This window comes from Podarcis tiliguerta (assembly GCF_965153285.1).
Source record: "Podarcis tiliguerta genome assembly, chromosome: 6".
Taxonomy (NCBI): Eukaryota; Metazoa; Chordata; class Lepidosauria; order Squamata; family Lacertidae; genus Podarcis; species Podarcis tiliguerta.
The window spans coordinates 47,203,969-47,225,651 of record NC_139539.1 but is presented as its reverse complement, the minus strand read 5'-3'; the positions used below and the strand labels follow the sequence as shown (position 1 = coordinate 47,225,651).

Here is a 21,683-nt window from a genome sequence, read left to right as displayed (position 1 = left end):
GGAAATAATTTTATACCAACCAGGGAGAAAATAAAAACATCCCACACAGGATAAAAGACAATAACAGTGTAAGCCTATACAGTGGTACCTCAGGTTAAGTACTTAATTTGTTCTGGAGGTCCGTTCTTAACCTGAAACTGTTCTTAACCTGAAGCACCACTTCAGCTAATGGGGCCTCCCGCTGCCGCCACGCCACCAGAGCACGATTTCTGTTCTCATCCTGAAGCAAAGTTCTTAACCTGAGGTACTATTTCTGGGTTAGCGGAGTCTGCAACCTGAAGCGTATGTAACCTGAAGCGTCTGTAACCCGAGGTACCACTGTAAATATTTACTTAGAAGTAAGGCTCACTACTTTATATGGGTGCTACTCCCTAGTAACCCTATTTCAGTAAGCCTAGGTTTTCTCTTCTGTTGGAAATACTATAGCTTTGGACTTCCTGCATCAAGCAGGTGGTTAGGCTAGATCAGGGGTAGGCAACCTAAGGCCTGCGGGCCGGATGTGGCCCAATCGCCTTCTAAATCCAGCCCGCAGAACGGTCTGGGAATCAGAATGTTTTTACATGAGTAGAATGTGTACCTTTATTTAAAATGCATCTCTGGGTTATTTTGTTCATTTCCCCCACCCCCAAATATAGTCCAGCGCACTACATGGTCTGAGGGACGGTGGACCGGCCCATGGCTGAAAAAGGTTGCTGACCCCTGGGCTAGATAGCTAAACCCTATGGCAGCAGCCTAAAGAGGGTTGCAGTCATGCATACAAAAGGAGGGCAGGCAGCCTAGACCTCTGGAAATATAATTCTGATTTTAATCAAAAGGATCTGGCATTCTTTGCCTCCCTCTTAAAATCTTCTGCTTAAGACAATTTTCTCAGATCACACAACTGACACAAGGTGCACATTCTGCAGGAGTTTCCAACATTTCACTGGGAAATCTCCCTTTGAAAACTGTGCTGTGCTTTGTACATCTACTGAGAGTAACAGAGGGAGAGTTAACAAGAGTTGCCCTATATTCTGCCACACTTAGCATAGGAATGTAGTGGGCTCCTGGAGAAGAAGGGGAGCTTTCCATCATTCCCACCTGCAAGCTCAAAACATTTTGCAGGCTAGTAACTTTTGTGGGCTTATTTGCAAGGCTGGTTCAGTGGTTTCGTCACCACACCCTAGAGAGAATTCTTCTTCCAAACAGCAGCTCTTCAACATCTGGCTTAGACCACAGGCTATTGTGTATCCGTGACTATTTATAGGTTTATTACTCAAGTTTCATTTATTTATTTTTACCTGAATTAGTTGGACCCGGGGGGGGGGGACACTTTTTAACTGCTACAGAACTAAAAATAGAGAGCACAAACTCAACTGACCAGTAGTGACTCAACAATAACTAAAATACCCTGCTAAACAATGAACAACTATATGCTTGCTCCATGTGGCTTTGCTTCTAAGTAGTCCCCATTTTCTGTACTGTGGTTAAAAGCAAGAGGTCAAGGGCTTTACATATGTTACTCCATTGCAGCAGAAAACGCTCTTCTTTACTGGCTTTTAGGAAGGGTGCAAAGCAGTGCTCTTTCTGGGGGTACTCAATGGTATGCAGAACCAGCACCTTTCCCCCAAATGTTAAAAGTGTGGCACTTTGGTGGTGAGAGAGGTTGGGGTTGGCCTAGGATGTGTTTGTTTGCTTGTGATTGGCTGTGGTGATCTTTGCTTTCGTGTGTGAGTGAGGTGGGTGGATGTTTGGGATCAGGTTAGCCATATTGATTTGTATGCTGTTGGTGGATTATTGTCATTGTCCTGTTGGGCTGTGTATGTGAAAAAAGGGGAGCCATACCGGGGTGAAGGCGTCTTCTTCTGTTTGTCCCCGTGTCAGTTTCAGTTTATTAGCTAATTTTTCTAGTAGGGCTGTTTCCCATACTATTTGGTACATGGGGAAAAAAACCGGAGGCATTACACTTACTTCTGTAAAACAAGAAAATCCTTAATAAAATATCAAGATGGATTAAAAAAAAAAAGTGTGGCACTTACTGTAACAACTTCATGGTGACTACCAGCACCTGTTTTTCTATTTGAAAAAGCACTGGTGCCAAGGCAATACCTCTTTCACCTAGTTTTTAATTTCAATAGATAGTTCACTGTTACTTTTCTATACAACCCCTGTTCTTCACTATTATAATGTTTTGCTCATTTTTACTATATTTTAATATTCGCTGTGAGCTGCTTTGAGTTATGGAAAGGCGGCTTAAAACAGTTTTAAATAAATTTTTAAAAGACAAAAACGGGTAGAGGAAACATCAGGCAATTCACTCACAAAAGATTAGAATTCAACTTAACGTTGCTGCACAACAGAACTGCGCTGTAAGATTTCTAAAGAAAACAAAAGCAGCATTGCCATCCTTTTACTGCAGATTTAGCAATAGAGTAATTTTGAAATGCTCTCTCTCTCACACACAAATAATAATAAGAAGAAGAGTTTGGATTTGATATCCCGCCTTTCACTCCCTTTAAGGAGTCTCAAAGCGGCTAACATTCTCCTTTCCCTTCCTCCCCCACAACAAACACTCTGTGAGGTGAGTGGGGCCGAGAGACTTCAGAGAAGTGTGACTGGCCCAAGGTCACCCAGCAGCTGCATGCGCAGAAGCGGAGACGCGAACCCGGTTCACCAGATTACGAGACTACCGCTCTTAACCACTACACCACACTAAGCTGAAAGAGGATCCCACACTTCCCAGATCCCTCCACATGGCATGAAATGTTCTTTTAAAACACACATTTCCCTCCATTTACTGCCTTTGACTGCTGAACCACCACTCACAATCCCATGCTTGGAACCCCCAAATCCTTCCTTGGTCTGCCCTTGGACCTCAATATGCCAAGGCATCTCCTCTTGCATCCCCATTACCTTATTTCCCAGGGCCTTATTAGCAACCTCTAATAAGTTTGGTCCCCAACTTGTCTCACCTTTTCTAGCAGTCACTTCTCATTTGAAGCCTGGGGAAGATTCTCACCTTCTGCACGCCAGTCCTCTTCTCCACTGTTTAGCCTGAGGTTATTGCCACCAGGATTCATAGCTAAAGAAGCATCCCCTGGTTGTTATGTGACTGTAATATTTGCTTTTGAGAAATGTTTTTAGGTCACACAGTATGATCAGCCTGTTCTAGGAATTTTACTCCCATGAGGACCACAAGAGTAAATATGATTATGTTCTCAGGATTTTCTCCCAAGAGGACTAGTCAATATTATTTGTATTATTTTTATTTTTATTTTAAATGAGATTCTCAAAATATTCTGCCTGCCCAAAGGAAACTAAGGCAAGAGGCATGATCAGTTTGCTATTTAACATTTCCCTGTTGCCTCAGATACATAGACTTAAAGGTAAATAGTGGCTAGGAGATCTCTATCAAGCTCTAATTTTGCTGGTTGTAAGTACACGCTCTCTCTTTTTCTCTCTCGCTATATATATTTGTGGGCAGCTATAACCCTTCCATCCTGTTTCTCCAATATTCCCTATACTTTTCAAAATAACATGTATCTCAAAAAACAACAACAGTAGTAAGTTTATTTTCCTTGTATTTCATGCTTTCCTCCCAAAGAACAAGTATTATTACAGTAAGGAAAACAAGAGAACAGCAACAACAAAACCATCTGTCCCGCACATGCACAGGGCTCCACTACCTCACAGCTTTAGGGGACAAAGGTGGGTCATTTAACAAAGGAAAGCTGACTGCAGTGGTTAGAGTGAAAGACTCAGCAGATTTGAATGCAAACCTTTGCCATGCCCTGTTTCTATGTGATCCTGGACAAGCCAAGGACAGGACAATTCCCAAATTGCTCCAAAGTGAATGCAATTAAGTTTCACTGATGGATAAAAAAGATTGAGCATGGGGACGGGGACAGGAGTTGTGCTGCACAGACATTACTACACAGTTACGTCCAGGGGCTGTATGCACTTCTGTTGGTTTTTTTTTAAAAGATTCCAAATTCTACACTAAAATAACCTAGGAAAGCCAACTGCTGCAATTAAAATATATGGAAATGTGAACCGTTTTGCTCAGTTTGAACAATGTGGTCTGAGTCCCAAAATGATGTTTCTGAAGACTGATGGGGGGACAAATGCTGTGAGAAATGAAGGGGTACTGAAACAAAATAAGGAGGAAATGATGCAAAGCTGTTTAGGGCACTAAAGTACCAACTCATTGAAACTGGAAATCCTGAAGCAGGAATAGGGACGCAGTGACCCTCCAGATGTTGCTAGACTCCATCTCCCACCATTCCATTTGGCCTTGACAGCTGTCAGACTCAGGGATGACAGGAGCTGTAGTCCAGCAACATCTGGAACGTCTCCAGGCCCAGGCTAAAAAAACCGGCTTTTTAAAAAATTAAAGTGAAAACTAAGGTCATCGGCAAATCAGGATTTGCACCTTCTATCAGATCTTGTGCTTGTGTGACAATTTTATAGACATGCACAACACCATACACAGCCCTGCCATTATTGCTCCTATGAGGAGGGGGGGAAACTGGAATTGTAAGGGTACCATTACAGATGAGAAAATAACTGAAATCACGTCTGGCATTTTGCGAGCTGTTTTTAAAATGTGACACCCTAAGCAGCCAGGCACGCCTCGCTGTCACTTAACAATGGTCTTGGCTATGCAGAAGTATTTTGCTTCCAGTTGCAATGTGGTAATAATGATATTCTCTCAAGTACTAAAGAACATAGGAAGAAGCATGCTGTTTCTTTCAGAGCTTACTTCCACAAATGCTCAAAGGGCCTAGAGATTCTGCCCACACACACACACCCCTTGAAACAAAGGTAGGGCAGAAAAGGATGCAATGACTATCTCACACTCTGAAGAGCACCGGCAAAATCATTTGATTTGCACTCAGACAGGCTGGTGAAGTGTTTTCTGTCAGCTTAAAAACTATCAGCAGGGACGCGGGTGGCGCTGTGGGTTAAACCACAGAGCCTAGGGCTTGTCGATCAGAATCCCCGCAATGGCGTGAGCTCCCGTTGCTCGGTCCCTGCTCCTGCCAACCTAGCAGTTCGAAAGCACAACAAAGTGCAAGTAGATAAATAGGTACCGCTCCGGTGGGAAGGTAAACGGCATTTCCGTGCACTGCTCTGGTTTGCCAGAAGCAGCTTAGTCATGCTGGCCACATGACCCGGAAGCTGTACGCCGGCTCCCTCGGCCAATAAAGCGAGATGAGCGCCGCAACCACAGAGTCGGCCACAACTGGACCTAATGGTCAGGGGTCCCTTTACCTAAAAACTATCTGCACCGTACAGAGAACGATGTGACAGAAGCCAGTCCCAACACACTTCTGACTACAGATGTTTTTCAAAAAACGGTTAGACCACTTCATGGAGGAGAAGGCTATCAATGGCTACTAGCCATCAGGGATATGTTCCACTTCTGCTAGCAGAGGCAACATGCCTCAGAATACCAGTTGCGGGGAACTGACAATAGGGGAGAGTGCTGTTACACTCAGGTCCTGCTTGTTGGCTTCCCATAAGCATCTGGTTGGCCGCTGTGAGAACAGGATGCTGGACTAGATGAGCACCCTCTTCTTACATTTATATGTGGGATAACTCAGATTGTTAATGTCACTATCACATAAGCAGTGAAAGGAAGACACCAAAGCATACTCCCTCATGTGCTGGTGTATGATATATCGGGAGTTTTCTTAATTAATATACAGCAAAGCTACAAAGATTTTCTTAAAAACAAATCCTAGATCTGTCCTCCTTTCAGTAGCAATAGCAGCAGCGTCTGATGGAGAATGGATGAACTCAGCTGCAACACTGGGATGGATAGCTCTCCAGGCTAGTCTGTCTTCTTAACATTCCAGAGGATTCTATAGAATCGGGATAAGAGAATCCTGTCCATTTACTACAGAAGGCAAACCCAAGGAACATCGGAAACTGCCTTACACCAAGTCAGAACATTGGTCCATCTAGCTCAATACTGTCAACACTGACTGGCAGCTCCCCAGGGTTTCAGACTAACAGTCTTTCCCAGCTTTAACAGGGGATGCTGGGGATTGAACCTGGGACTTTCTACATGCAAAGCAAGTGCTCCCCAATGGAAGCTCTTGCTATTTTCATTATGTGCTTGGGTACCCAAAACCTCATGGTGAGAAGCAAGTGGGGAATAAAAGGAAGAGCCTAGAACAGCATTATTAATTATTATGTTACTGGCCACAAATGCTCAGTCAAGGGCCAGTAAAAGAAAAAAAGAGTCCTCAGAATGCAGTTCAGGAAGAATTAAGACTCAGGCTACTAGGAATCCTGTCTTTTAAGGAAAGCATTACTGTATAGTTTTTTGAGGCGAAAACCCCATTCACGACCCTCGCCTTCAGTCTAAATAAAGACTATGAAATGCCTGCAATAATTCCAAAGTGTCCAATGTTTGCAGGCCTAGGCAATCTAGATGGTAGACATTTTAGGAACAAACAAAAGGAGGGAAACAATGTGTAAATATTTCTTTTATCAACAAGCAGCCATTCAATTCAGGCACCTTATCATTAACATGATTCCCATTCTCAAAAATATATACCTCCATGCATATGCACATCACAAGCTTATCTAACCCATCAACAGCAATCTGTATGCACATATTGGACAGCTACACTATATGTATGTTCTATATCAGCTCCTGGGCACTCATAGCTCCAAATGAAGAGAGCCCAGGAGCTCATAAGGATACAAGAAAGACAGCCATATGGAGCAGCAGCCTGCTTCAGTAGGAGCGAATGCCACGTACCCTATCCTGCAGTTGCAGTTCCTACATACCCACACACTGCAGATGTACTCCCACATGAAGGAGGGTGTGCTTTTTATGCGCAAAGACTCCCGTGCTTCCTACAAAAGACATATCTAACCCAAGAGGTAAAATACTCAAAGTAAAACTGTCAAACCTGGGAATATACCTTCTCTCCAGTTCTCACAAATAACCTGTAAAGCACTGCAGATACTGGCCCACTTACCTCAAATTAAGCAACAAGGTAGAAGCCAAGAAAGGAAAAGTACAGACAGTGCTGAACTTCTCAGAAAAGGGGATCCAGGGTTTACACATACCTAGCCATGCTCCATGTTCCAGCTGGCTGGAGGTGGCTCACTAGAAATGGCATGCTCTCTGCACATGCCAAGAAGAAAATTGAGCATTACTATTTTGCATTCACCACACCACACCAAATTTCTGGCAAGCTGTGATTAAAAGTAAGCCTGAATCTAAGGAACCAGGAAAGGTGAGGCGAGATATCTTTCAGATGTGTTGTATTACACAGGAAATTCACAGTTCTTACTATGTTTTTTGTGGGCAATCTAAACAGCCTCCCCTTAGCTGGCGCATCTGATGGGAAGGGGGAGAATCTAAATGCCTTTCCCCCAGCTAGCATGTCAGTTGTAATAAAAAATCTAAGACATAATTAGAAGGAATCCCAGGTATTGCTGCCTTCCAAATGCTTGTATACAGAATAACAAAAACAAAACACCCAAACCCAACAAACAAACAAACACAGAGTATAACTATATTATCCTAATCAACAACAGCTTTAAATCCAGCATTCTAACACCTCTAGTCTCTACTGTACAGATAGTCAAAGATGTTCCTCCTCCCTAATCCAACAACCAACCTATCCAAATTTCTATCCAAATTGGCTATCCAAATTTCTGCTCCACTCAATAGAATGGGGCTCCACAACACACAGAAAGGGTGGCACATGGATGCTGAAGCTCTTTGAAAGATTTGCCACTTTATGCCTCAAAACGTGTGTACTCTTCATGCCTCTCTGGTCCCTGAATTCTCACACAATCCTATGCATGCTTAGCGGGACTTGTTTCTGAGCAAAAAAGCGCAGGATGATGCTCTTGTCTCCCTATCATGGTCAACGAACAGCCTAAAGGAGCAATCGTCTGCTTAAAGATGAAAAAACACATAACCGAAAAACAGTATAGAGTGAAGGAATGGGGGCTGGGGTCGTTTCCATTCCAGGACTGCTATTTTCCCAGCTTCTCTCTCTTTTGATAGCAGCATCTAGTGGCTAAGGAGACAATACCACGCCCTGCTCACCTCCTGTGATGGGAGCCTGAAGACTGGCCCGCTTCCTCAGCGGGGATCCGCTCTTGGGGGGCCCAGCGCCAGATGACATTTTTGCTGCCTCCTGGAAGCTCCACCGAAGTCTCGGAACCGGCGCTGCTGCCGTGCTCAAGAAAGAGGCGGGCACTAAGCTAGGCCACGCCTCTTGCCGCTGATGGATGGAGTGTGCTCCTCCCAGACCAGGGGCGGACAAAGACGCCCCCCCCCGCGCGCGCCTTCCTAAGCGGAGGATCGAGGTCGGATCCTGCGCTAGAGCGCACCTTGTCTGCTCCCCGATTCGTCAGTGGGGGTGCTGAATGAAAGGCAAGGCCTGCGATCCCTGTCCGCTGTTACTTGGCAGTCGGTCTCATTGGAATCGGGGGGATTTGCTTCCGAGGGAACAGGCACCAGGGGATCCCTGGATCGGCTGGTTTCCTTGCAGGCAGCCCAGACCGCTGCCCTCCCCCCACCTTGCTTCAGTCTCAGGCTCACAAACCCCACCTCTAGCGCGGGGCGTTTGGGCTCCTTGCACCGTGAAGGCCACACGCACGAGAGCACGCCCCACGAGAAATAATTAATCCAGAATAACTACCACCCCGGGTTCCATTCCTCCCTAGCACCCTCCTACCTGGAAGTACAGTTTGCATTACAGAGGGGGCGATATCACCATCGGTTAGTCATCCGATTGTTAAAAGTGAGGTGTGTTAACGCGATTTCGAACATACGCCCCTTCTTGATCCTGATCTTATCAGCCCGATGGCAGAAACGGGATTCTAGACACTACCGGGCTTGCTGTTCCCAAGGGGCAAAAGCAATTGCGGCATTCTTCCTGGGTTTCGAAGAAAACGCCAAAGGGTTAAATGAAATGTAAAGTCGGCAACACAATCGGGTTAAACCGAGGCGACTGGATACCACAAGACCACAGAAATGTATTGAAAGATACTGATGGAAATCTACGGATTTGACATGCAAGTGTCTCTCGAGCTAGCTTGTGCACTATAATAGGCTCTCGGGTCCTCTCCCTCCGCAACAGGCAACCAGCCAGACCCCTTTTCCAGGAGTTCGCTTCTACCGGAAGCTGTCTGCCTCAAGACCAGCCTCGACCACGCCGTCGGCCCAAGCAAACGGCGGTGGCAGGGCAGGGAGCGCAGACAGCCCCCCTTCGCATTTAAACACAGGCCAACTTGGCACAATGGACCAGATTCCGAAACGCTTGGCTCCTCCCCCTCCGAGGCCTGCCGGGCTCGGCGGCTCCTGCGAAGATGCTGAGCGCCGCCCTCCGCACCGAGCTCGGCGGGCGGAGGCGGCGCTTGCTGCAGCCGAGGCGCGGCATCCTCGGCAGAGCTCCCCGGCCCTGATCCGCTGCGGGCATGGAAGCGGCATGCGGGGAGGGCCAATCGCAGCCGGTTTCCCTGCCCGGGGGGGTGGGCGAGTTTGCATAACCAGCCCGTTGTGCAAGTGCCACTTAGGGGGTTGGCGGGGGAAACTTGGCTCGAGGGGACATCTTGCATTTTTCTGTGGAGCCCAGCAGCTAACCTGGCTGCACTCGAGAGAGGGCGGCTTGGGGGAAGGGAAGGGAAGTCGGCTACAGGAGGGAAATGGCGGCGGAGCAGCCCTTGAACTTGAAGCGAGTTTCCGGGTAACTACGATTATTCCCCCGCGAGCGCAACGGACGGTAGCCGTCGCCTTCTCCCCAAACTCTGGCCGAGCGACCCTGCTTCAAGGCGCCTTTAAACGTCTGCCCTTGCGCAAGAGATCTGCTAGGAAAAACTTCGGCTCGCTACATCCGCTTTTTAAACACACAAAACTTTCCAGCTCTTTCGCCTGGATCCGGCTCCGCCCTGGAGATCTGAACCTCCTCCCACACCCAGCCGCCCGCGTTACTGGGCTGGGTAACTGGTGGGGCACGGGCGCCCCCCGGAGCTCCTCTCGCTCCGGCCGCCTTCACCCTCCGCTCCCGCATTCTTTCAGGCATAGCCCGATGAAGTTTCGGGCTGCGCGGTAAGGAAGGAGGAGGGTCTGCGGGGCAGCAGTTCGCGGACCCGAGGTGCTTTGACGGCGGTGCGGAAAAGCCCTCGGTTTGCCACGGCGAAGGTGTCGTCCTACCTGAAGCCATCGCGGCCCCTGCGGAGGCCGCCGGGCGGCAGGTACCGGGAACCGGAGGGGGGAGTCTCCTTTTGCCGAGCCGCCGCCGCCCCGCAGCTGGAGAGGAAGCCGGCCCCTGGCAGCCCCTGGGAGCGGGGGCGTTTCACGAGCACTTCCTGGCCCAAAGTCCCACCCCGGAGCAAGTGCTCGGCTTCTTTCTGAGGGGTCCGCCCGAGGAACTACTTTGGCCCGGCTGAGGGCTTCAGGGCGCCCGAGTACTGGCGGGGAAGGTGCTGCTGTCACTGGCCCCGAGGAGAAGCAGCCGCATTATATAAGAGCAGAAGTGAAGATGCTACACCCACTGGGCATGCCGGCATTGCAAAATCAAATCGTGGCGCACAGGTAGGGCGGCCCAAGCCCCGCCCCGTGGCCGGCGCCGCCGCCGGCGCCGAACAAAGGAGTTTCATCCGGCTTGTGGGAGTGCCGCCATCTCGCGGCGGTGTAACTAGAAGTCAGCCGCATGTCAAGAAAGGGGGCGAAATGTGCCACATTCCCCCCCCCCCAAACACACACACGCACAAAGAATCCTGGGAACTGTAGTTTCTCCCTCAAAGCGCTACATTTCCCAGCCACCCTTGGCCAACTACAGTTCCCGGAGTTCTTTGGGGGAAGTGCTGTCCTTTCAAGGTGTTATGTACTGAAGTTCTCACCCTGGGCCAGCAGGGGGGTTACTGTAGATAGTTTTCACTCAGGTCCACATATGCAAATAAGGGTTTGAAAGTGACGTTCAATGATTGGATAGTTACAGAAAATGGTTTACTGTTGTGTTCTAGTGGAGCTCTATATAAGCAGGCTGGCTGAACCCTTCAGTTCAGTTCTGTTCTGGCCTGTGAATAAACAAGAGCTGTTTGAAGAATCGCTGTGTTGTCTGACATGTTCACCCACAACTTAACACAATGCATGGTGTGTGCTTCTTGAAACTGACCTCTTGAACGAAGGAATTGAGAAGGGAAACTGCGACCTGAAAGCGCCGAATTGCAGTTCTTTGAGAGGTTCTGCGATAACAACTGTGACTTGAGTCAGGATAAAGTTCAGTCACGTGCACACACGCTTTATTTATTCATTAGCTCATCCAGTGCCAGGATGCCTGATTTATCATCAACAACGGCTTACCCAATCGCCAGTGTTAGATTCCCTTCTGTACTTGCCGCATTTCATTTTCGTCTGACCTCGCAGTTCAGAATCCCTTCACCATTTGTATATATAACCTGTGACTCTGGGTAACACTTCACACATCTGATGAGGTGGCTTCTGAGCTAATGCCAGAATAAGTTCGTTCATCTTTTAAAGTGCCACAAGACTCTGTTGTTTTTGCTGCAACAAACCGCTGTCCCTCCGGAAAGTGAAGTGTGCAGTCCTTCCCGGCAGGGCTTCTCAACAGCAAAGTTTCCTGGCATTTTTAAAAAAGTGGAGTTAGTGTTGTGATAAATTACGTGTTGGTGCCCTTCCCTTTTAGTCATAGGGACATCATTCATCTTGAATAACAGCTCCTTTTCATTCTGAATTAATCCAGAACAACAAGTCTTGCTTAACATATCACCTGGATTACTGTCCTCTTGCCCCAGAGTACCGAATGAAAGAAGGGAGTGGGGAGGGATTTAGAGGACATGTACAACCCCAAACAAAGGCAGAATCAAGCTGCAATCATAATCATACTTAGAAAAAAATCCCCTGTATTTAGACAATAATTAATATTTATTCAATGATATCAAGGACAATAAAGATTCCATGGGAGAGTGACCAAGAAATGAAATCACAGATACAGCTTTGGCATTAAAATGTAATAAACACAATAACATCTGGTTTCATTTAAAAATGTTTTGCACTTTTAGTTTTCATAAAACTTGCATGTTTACTCATGTGGGCATTTTCTTTCTTTCATAGGGGAAAAAAGAATTTGTATCTTTGTTTCCTAGTAATCCTTGGCCTCATAACCCAGTGTTCTCCACATCTTGTGCAGGCATTCACACAGCGTGTGAATTGCTCTGCAGCGCTCCCTAAATCATGCATGTCACAGTGAATATTATCAAAAGTTATACTGTACAACATACAATCTGGAGTTTAAGGATAGTAGTCAACGTAAGTTTTATGCAGAGTAGATATTTTGAAATGAATAATTTTGTTCATGAATTTCAGTGGATCTACTGTCCCTCAGATACTCGGAGTAAAATTTGGTTGAATGCCACTCTAATATATTTGTCCTACATACATACATAATTTATTTGTATGCCACCTTTCCACAGTTCAAACCGTGTTCAAGGCGGCTTACAACATGAAAAAAATGCATGACTACAACATAAGTTGTCATAAACAATAACACATTTTTTAAAATACACAACCAAACTGAACAATTTCCACATATAATGTGCCCCTCGTCAGCTGACTTTCTGCAGACTTCATTTTTTGTAAGCCCTAGAAAAACTTGTAACACAGCATACCACAGACTCATGAGTCATGAAATAAAAGTTTCTATTTTCATTCTGAAATAGCATTTTCTACATTTCTCGGATTGCATAATGGCTCACCTTAGGTGTTTTCCATTATGCCTGGTTTTTGTTTTTGTTTTTGTTTTATTTTTAATCATCCAGCCTCAGAAAGAGTCCTACAGAGCTTCCTGACTATTTTATAATCTTTTGATTGGTCCTAAGCAAGTTAATGTGTCCTACTTTCCTATTTTTTTTAACTCTCTAATGGACCAACATAGCTGCAAACATAAATAAACCAGTTTGCTTTGAAGGTTATTTTTCAGTTTAAAAGGCCAGAAAAATGTCATCCGAAAGGATATTTCCCATGCAGGTTTACACATGGTGAGGTACCTCTGGCCTGCGGGTCAGACTTGGCCCATTAAGGATCCCCATTTGGCCCCATACATGCCCTTTTCCTGAAACCACACCTACCTGTTCTATACCTGATGTCAAACGCAACATTCGGTGAGGGGAAGGCAGAGATTCCACTGCGGAAAGCACAAAACTTGGGCAGTATTTCTACCCCCTACCACCTTCACAACCAAGGGCCAACTTTAAGAGGTTCGTGGGGCAACCCACCTGTCAGAGTTGGCCTGCTGAGTTGGGATAGATAAATATCTGGCCCATCAGACCTCTGTAGTATACAAAAACTGCTGTGCGTGGCTTAACCACTCTTGTCCCATGTACATGTGTGAATTAGGACCTATGTATTTTGGCACTAATCTGGAAATCTACCGTTGGAATTCAGCACCATGCTAAGGCAGTTGTTCTGTCAGCCCAAGCATTTATGTTTGCCAGATAGAATGAGCTCCCTCCCCCCCTGCTTGTCATTTTGGAGGTTCTCCTGACCCAAGCAGGTTTGGAGAGGGCACGGGTGGGGGGTGGAGAGGAGAGGAGAGGAGTCCCATTATACTAGCAGGAGTTGTTATGCTGGCTTCTGCTACTGCTGGCTTCTGCTAGTGTTGAATCGAACCCAATATATTTATATATAAACCTGTGTTTCAATATTTAGATGCCAGGCAGAAATATTCCTCTTCTCCCAGGTCTTTGGCTAATTAAACAATCCATGGCCTTTTAAAGTGTGGGTGGGAAATTGTTTTTGCTTGTTATGTATTTTTATGTTGTGAATCTCCCTGTGATCCTCGGATGAAGGGTGGTACAGAAATTTAATAAATTAAAATAAATCTATAAAATGAATGCCTGTTTTTTTTTTTAAAATGGTACCCTCTAACTCCTACAACCAGCACTGGTTCTCTCACTAGATGCTTCCAGTTGTTATTATTGTGCTTTATCGCACCCTCCTCCTTATGCACTTAAGAACACCAGGACTCATAGTCCTCAAGAGAGCATGTCAGATAAGAGAAGCACAAATCTTTCTGTTTTTCAAGCTACAGGTGAACTTAAAAGGCACTAGCACACTTTCTCTGTTCTAGTGAAGATCCTATTGTTCAGAATGTTGTTCTCAACACTGGTTCTGATTGGCTCCAGCAAATCTTATCAGATCTGGACAGTAAGGTACAAAGCTAAAGGAAAATTAATTTAGCATCAGTTTCATGGTCAGGAGGTTGCAAAATATCTGCTGGGTTGCATCACAGGTGCAGCCAGTTCTGCTTGCCTTCAAATGAGAGGGGGAGGATTAACCCTGTCCTGGTCAGTAAACCAGACCAGCCAAGAGCTCAAATGCTTCTTTTGCGGGTTGCCACCTTTTTGTGTTTTCATTTATTTCAATATAAATTCAAAATATTACCAGTCATATATTTTCAATATGCTCACATTCTCAATTTCATGCCCAGGACAAGACATTTCTGTCAAGTAGCTTTTAAGTGCTGTACATCACATTTTAAGGTACATCCACAAATATAATATCAGTTCTTAAAAAGGTAAAGGTAAAGGGACCCCTGAGGTGGTTATTAATTTTGTCCAGTTAAAATTCCCTCAACCTATATTGCCGTTATAATGATTTTTATATTTTCAAAATAATTTGTCTCAAAACCTCCTTGATTCTACCACCTTTTTTAAATCCAGAAAATTAGCTTTGCTAGTTTGATCTACAGCTACTTCCAATATCCTCCCTTCTTTCATTGCTGGGGCTTCTGCCTTTCAAAAGTTCTGTGCAATTAAAACTTTGGCTGCTATTAAGAAAGAAGATATTTGTTCATTTCCTGCTTCTGCATCTTTCACCTTTATGCACCCTACCTTTCATTGGAAAATGAGGAATACAGACTCATCCCTGCAGATAGCTAGCAATTCCTAGGTTCTCTTGCATAAGGTTAACCACCAGTCGGGGCTAGAGGGTATTTCCTTGAAACATCTACCTAGGAAGACATGATTAACTGGAGCATTGCATTTGTAGAGTGATAAAATGTTACAACGCACCCATTCACTACTCATGGACCTAGGCTTATGTGCCGCGTCTTGTAATCAATTATGTAATCAATCAAATGGTGCGCGTGTGTCTTGTAATTGATAAGTATTTTATTCAAGTTGGCACCCCTGGGCAGAGCTGCCATACGAAGACGCAGGAAGGGACACTGTGTGGCTACGTATTTGCATGGAAGCACAGGGACTGGAAAACAATCCTCTAGAAAAGGATGCTTTGGAGAGGGATGGAGGAAAGGATTCCCAATCTCCTTAAAGAGGAGGAAGAGGAGGATATGGGGTAGGTGGAGATGAAGAGAGCTGTTGTTTTGGAATGGGATGGCTCCTTACTGTTGAGGTTCATGAAGGACCTTGCCTGAGGTATATTTGTGGATGTAAAATGTGATGTCCCCTTAGTGGTTTGTCTCCTCATGACTGGAAAGTTTATATTGAGCAATAATGTTGTGGAAGATCCCTCTCCCTCTGTGTGTGTGTGTATATAAACATCTGCAGCAAATGTGGTGAGGTTGCTATGTAGCTCCTAGGCAAAGGTACAAGGGAGACTAGGTATGCCTCTGCTCGAGTTCCCAGCCCAAAGGAGGAGTAATTTAGAAAACAAAGAGAATTAAAAAAAAAATGTATTCGCTCCTCCCACAAACTTCTTAAACTCAGGACAGTGCCGTAGCGTGGGTTGTCAGCACCCGGGGCAAGGCAAGTAATTTGCACCCCCTAACCCGTGGATTTTAGCACTCAGAGAGCTGCGAGTGCAAGCCCCCCCCCCCCGATGTTACGCCCGGTGCGGCCAGCCCCCCCCCCTGTACCCCCCACGCTACGCCACTGACTCAGGAAACGTTTGTAAAGGATAAGGTACAAAACTGTTGAATAAGTTGGCAGTCCAGTGCACATCACATTGGAGTAGGTCAGAGGCAGTTTTAGGGTAGCCTGACCAGTCCGGCCATGCTGGCCACAGGGGCCAATGCAACAGTTATGTAGAATGGAGTACGAAGAGTGGGGGGGGGGGTACCAAATGTTAGTGTTGCACAGGGCACTGTTGACATTTGAGAGCCCAAAGTCCGCCACTGAGTAAGTCCAACTGAATTCAGCAGATCTTAAGGAAAGACTCTTTATCATTATATGGTGTGGAACCCTTTTGACCGAATCTTGACAATTAAGATACAGAAATGCATTTGCAGATGCAAATATTACTATTCACAGCATCATCTTCTGAGACACCTGGCATGTAGCAGTCTTCCCTCCAATTAGTGAGGTTCCATTTTTAGGTCTCAGGGCAAATAGCCAATGAAAGAGGTCTCTCCCATCAACTTGAGCTACGACCTGGCTGATAAACATTTCAAGAACAATTTGAGTTCTGCACCACCAAAAAGAAGAAGATATGCATCCTTTAAAAAAAGAAGACCCCAATCTGTATAATATTTGCATATGGTAATGTTTAAGTATATGTGCAAATTTAAAAATAATTACTATAATTTAAATAAAAATACAATACTTCTTGTCGCAATGGGGAAGACACCCTGTGCCTGTTTCGTCTGATGACCAGGAGATGCTAACTGTTGATGGGCAACTTCTGCTCTCCCTTTTCATTCCTTCTCTTTAAACCGGACTTGGGACACCTTCAAATAGAGGGCTGTCCTCTTGACTGCCCTTCAAAATAGAGGACTGTTGGTACAGACTTTGAAGGTGACCTTTAAACTACAACTAATCCAGAATGCAGCAGCTAGACTAGTGACTGGGAGTGGCTGCCGAGACTACATAACACCGGTCCTGAAAGACCTACATTGGCTCCCAGTACATTTCCAGGCACAATTCAAAGTGCTGGTGCTGACCTTTAAAGCAGTAAACGGCCTCCACCCAGTATACCTGAAGGAGCGTCTCCACCCCTATCGTTCAGCCCGGACACTGAGGTCCAGCTCTGAGGGCCTTCTGGCAGTTCTGTCACTGCGAGATGTGAGGTTACAGGGAACCAGGCAGAGGGCCTTCTCAGTGGTGGTGCCCACCTTGTGGAACGCCCTCCCATCAGATGTCAAGGAAATAAAGAACTATCTGACTTTTAGAAGATATATGAAGGCAACCCTGTTTAGGGAAGCTGTTTTAATGTTTGATGTTTTATCACATTATTATTATTATTATTATTATCATTACAGTGGTACCTCAGGTTACATACGCTTCAGGTTACATACGCTTCAGGTTACAGACTCCACTAACCCAGAAATAGTGCTTCAAGTTAAGAACTTTGCTTCAGGATGAGAACAGAAATTGTGCTCTGGCAGCGCGGCAGCAGCAGGAGGCCCCATTAGCTAAAGTGGTGCTTCAGGTTAAGAACAGTTTCAGGTTAAGTACAGACCTCCGGAACGAATTAAGTACTTAACCTGAGTTAACACTGTACTCTGCTGGGAGCCATGCAGAGTGGCTGGAGAAACCCAGCCAGATGGGCGGGGTATAAATAATAAAGTATTATTATTATTATTATTATTATTCACAGTTAAGATATTTATTAATTTTAATTTTTCATCCACATATTTAGGAGGCTTCACAACCACACAACTCCACTCTAATGCTCCATCTGCCTTCGTGTGTTTACTGCTACTAGTTATTTTCTCCTCACCTATTTCGGTCTCCGCCCCTCACAGAAATCACAGGAGGCTAAGCAAGGTCCATAAATTAAGACAAACAAATTTCAGTGTCAGGATTAGAAACCTGTTTCAGGCAATTGCTTTGTGAAATCACTTTAATCCTTGGACCGAGAACGGGGTATTTTTAGAACGCCAGCTCCGAGCAAAGGGAATTCCACATGCTCACCAACATGTGGCTGTTCTCAAGGCCTGGTGACAGACTGACTCTACAGCAAAACCAGGGGAGCAGGTAATATAACAATAACTGAATGGCGACTGGAATATACAGGAGCTATAATGAAACTGTAGAATCCCAGATGGGATACACATCATATTACAGTACTATCTTTTTCCTGATTCAGAAAGGAAGATCTGTGTGTTGCTGAAGCAACACAATATGCCTTTAGATACAGGTGGGCACCCATCTGTTTTGGACTATAACTCCCATCAGTCCCGGGCAGCATGCTTTGCGATTTGCAGCCAAAAACATATGAAGAGCACCAGGTTGGGGAAGCCTGGCTTAATGTGGAAGAAATCCCTCACTTTTTCCAACTATAGTAATCCTAAAGCTTATGGCTCATGTGGCTCCATTCCCTAGCCTCTCTGATCTATCTTATAAACATGCCCTTCTTCCTATAACTACTTAAGATTAAAAGCAAACGTTTTATTATCTATCTACAGTATTTTAGAAAGTTATTTGTTGTGCACCTCTTAAGATAGTGTAACCAGATTTTGCACGATTATTCCTGAACTGAGATCAAGGAACAGGCTTTTGTCTGTGTTTGGACGACGACAACAACAAAATTTATACCCCAGATACAATTGGATGGTGTTTTGAATCGAGATGGCAGCATGAACCTTTCAAAACTGTGTGGGTTTTAAGTCCTGATTTCAAAACTGTAATGACCTTTTGGTTTCTTAGAATTCCTGAGTAATGCTGGGTATGAGGCTGCTAGTATTCAGTTATACCGTACTAGTCAATTGGCACCATATACTCAGACTCCATTAACACAAAGGTTCTATGAAATAAGTGGACATCAGCTGTGCATTTGTAAGTGCTCAGCCAAATCACCTTCCAGGGCATGCACCCAATTAATTGAAAATAAGATTCAATGACTGACAGACAGAACGACAGACAGACAATGTGTTCAGTGAGAATGAGGCTTCCTGACGTAGGACAGTATGTCCCTATTTTCATCTAAGAAATGTTAGGAGGGTATGTAACAGAAGGGGAGCAGGAGTACAGGGCTGTGGGGAAAGTGGCTGAGGAGAACACCTGTCAGTGGGGTTATCAGACTGGGAGCATTAAGAAGGCCTCCTCCAACAGGCATCGGCCCAGCACACGCAGAGAGAGTGCGCACAGAGATCTCCTGACCCTTCTAGAACTGCAAACCTCCCAAGATGTAGGAGTTTGCTGCAGGAGGGGGGAGGATTTTGTAAGCAAAGCCAGCAGTTTAAAGAGCTTAAGTAGCAGGATAGAGAGAAGCATGATTAGCGGGTGCGATTCTGCTTGCCAGCACTTAAGGATTAAACTCACTCGTTCCCCACCTCAGTGAATTATCTTATTCCTCAGAAGAGCCAGGGCTGCACACAGGAAAAAGGAAAGAGAGGAGTGCATTTTGTTCTTCATTTATCCCTGTGCACAAGGGATATACCCCACCCCGTTTCAATGGCTGATGGTTGCTTCTAGGACTGAGACGTGTGTTCGTTTCCTTTCCTCTATGCAAACAGAAAAGCAAACAAAACCCAGAAGCTCACCATCTTCCCCTAATATGCTGAGCAGCACATCTGTTTTGGCCTTTGTGCCACTGTGTGTATGTGGGGGGGTCACCTCACATTTTCACAAGCTCTGATGATGGCAAAGCCAGGCCTATGGGGCAGTTCATGTGAAAAGCACCAAAGCATTCCTTGAAGATGTTGTTGATAGGCATGGTCCTCCTGCTATTCCCAGCCTATTGGGAGGGAGGAAGCTCTGCCACCTTTTCCTTGGTGAGCGAGAGAATACTAGTGTCAGAATTCTGTACTCTTCCTGACTGTGTGGGGGAGAAGAGCAGTAAAGGAACAGAAATAGCTGCATCTAATTACACATGCATTTCAGCGGTGCCATCTCCATGGTCAATCCCTAGGCGGCACCTGTTGGGGATAAATGTTATTAAGTTTACTGGGTTGCAGCTGCCAAAATGAGACTAGCTTGTACATTTGGGGCCTCAACAAATTCTTAAGCCACCTTCCCCATCAGATTTGGTCCAAACTATTGGGGAAAGACCCATCTGGAGTGTGTGGGTGCTTTGTATACTACTTTTTAAATTTCTGGTTAGTTTTAAGCTGTTAAATTAGGTTAGTTCATTTGTATTATTTTATACAAACTTGTGTGGATTGATTTTTTGGTAATTATTTATTAGTGTTATATTTTCTAATTGTGTGTGCGTGCGTGTGTGTGTGTGTGTGTGTGTGTGTGAGAGAGAGAGAGAGAGAGAGAGAGAGAATGGCTATAATTTGTTCACCCAATATGTTATGAACCACTTTGGGCACAATTTTGTGAGAAAATAGCATACAAATAAACTGACGGTGATGATCCAGCTCTGAAGAATTTGGAATATAAATCAAATGAATAATAACTATTAGTTTATTAATTAATCCCCCAACAGGCCTCCAAGGGGAGGAGCTGACTATGAGGCCTCCTTTGGGAATTAGGAATCCTTGCCTAGTACGTAGGTAGAGAGAGCTGTTCGCATCCAATCCTAAGAGGAGCCCTGTTCGATCAGAACAAAGGCCCATCGAAGGCAGGCCTTCTGCTTCACACAGTGGCCAACCAGATGTGAAAAGGAAGCTCAGAAGCAGCAGGAGTGGAATAGCTCACTCCCACTTGTGTTCCTTGGCAGCAGCTATTGAGAAACATGCACCTCCAATATTGAAAGTAGAATACAGAGCTATCATGACCCACAGCCATTGATAGCCTTATTTTTCATGTCATATCCCATTGAAGTTGGTGGTCATCCTTACACGTTTGTTGGGGGGGGGGGGAGCGCGAACTCCATAGTTTTAATGATGTCCTTTTATCTGTCCTGAATCTCCTTACATTCAACTTAATTGGATGGCCTCAGGTTCCAATATTATAAGAGAGGGAGGAATGCTCATCCACATCCATTTTCTCTGTACCAAGTACCACTTTATACACTATCCTTCCTGTCGCCTGCTCCTCACTCACCTATTTTTCTAAACTAAAAATCCCCAAACGTCGTAGCCTCTTCTCACTGGGGGAGCTGCTATGTTACATCCTCGTGTTGCATAAGCATCTTCCCCTATACCACACGGCGCCACAGTCTTGGGTTCAGTGTTCTGCTTTGCCAGTCATTAATCTTTGCCATCTTGGGCTTTTATAATTGGATTTCCCAGGTCACATGGCGAGATAAAAAGCCCTCAAATCCACCGTTAACAAAATTGGGTTACCCACGAAGACTTAGCAGGGAGTGGGGGAGGGGAAAGAGCACAGAGCAAGGTGAAGAACTCTGATGCTACCTTCTTAGCAGGTCTTGGACCAGCTGCCTTGCCGCCTGCAGCTGCCGGAGCTAAGGCAGCTCCGGTGGAATACCTTCTTCATCACCCTGGAGGATTCCGCCTAAGATACTTTTATTTTGGTCTTTTTCGTCTCCTCCACCCGGAAAAGGGTGAGTCAACCAATCTGAAGAGCTGGAACAAACCGAAGAGCTAGAGGGGGCTTCAGGAACCAACGGGAGGAGGAGGAGGAGGAAGGAGAGAAGAAGGAGACGGTGAGATGGGGAGTGGAGCAAGTGCAGAGGATAAGGAACTTGCCAAGAGGTCCAAAGAACTGGAAAAGAAGCTACAGGAGGATGCAGATAAAGAGGCAAAGACAGTCAAGCTGCTACTGCTCGGTAGGTGTGCTGTAATGAGATCTTGTAGGGGGTGGGCTGCAAGGGGAACACACCACTGGCAAGCAAAATGAGAAGGCAGCTCTCTCCAGGGCTTCCTATACTATCACACGTTTCCGAATGAAGAATT

At 45.5% G+C, this 21,683-nt stretch overlaps 2 protein-coding genes across 7 annotated transcripts in view; one reads left to right on the top strand and one right to left on the bottom strand.

The window, feature by feature from the left end:
* AMPD2 (adenosine monophosphate deaminase 2) overlaps window positions 1–10,926 on the bottom strand; it is a 50,953-nt gene extending 40,027 nt beyond the window's left edge. The window contains exon 1 of one of the 4 annotated variants that reach the window (XM_083445680.1): window positions 10,172–10,926. In XM_083445680.1, coding sequence (XP_083301806.1) covers window positions 10,172–10,181 — 10 coding nt within the window. In that variant the 5' untranslated portion in view covers window positions 10,182–10,926. Of the gene's footprint in view, window positions 1–8,059; window positions 9,433–10,171 lie in introns of those variants that run through there. The other 3 variants (XM_083445682.1, XM_083445679.1, XM_083445681.1) reach the window with 3 other exon arrangements.
* Window positions 9,532–21,683, top strand: part of GNAT2 (G protein subunit alpha transducin 2) — a 30,496-nt gene continuing 18,344 nt past the window's right edge. The window contains exons 1-2 of one of the 3 annotated variants that reach the window (XM_083445870.1): window positions 17,875–17,913; window positions 21,331–21,556. In XM_083445870.1, coding sequence (XP_083301996.1) covers window positions 21,439–21,556 — 118 coding nt within the window. In that variant the 5' untranslated portion in view covers window positions 17,875–17,913; window positions 21,331–21,438. Of the gene's footprint in view, window positions 10,067–17,865; window positions 17,914–21,330; window positions 21,557–21,683 lie in introns of those variants that run through there. The other 2 variants (XM_083445872.1, XM_083445871.1) reach the window with 2 other exon arrangements.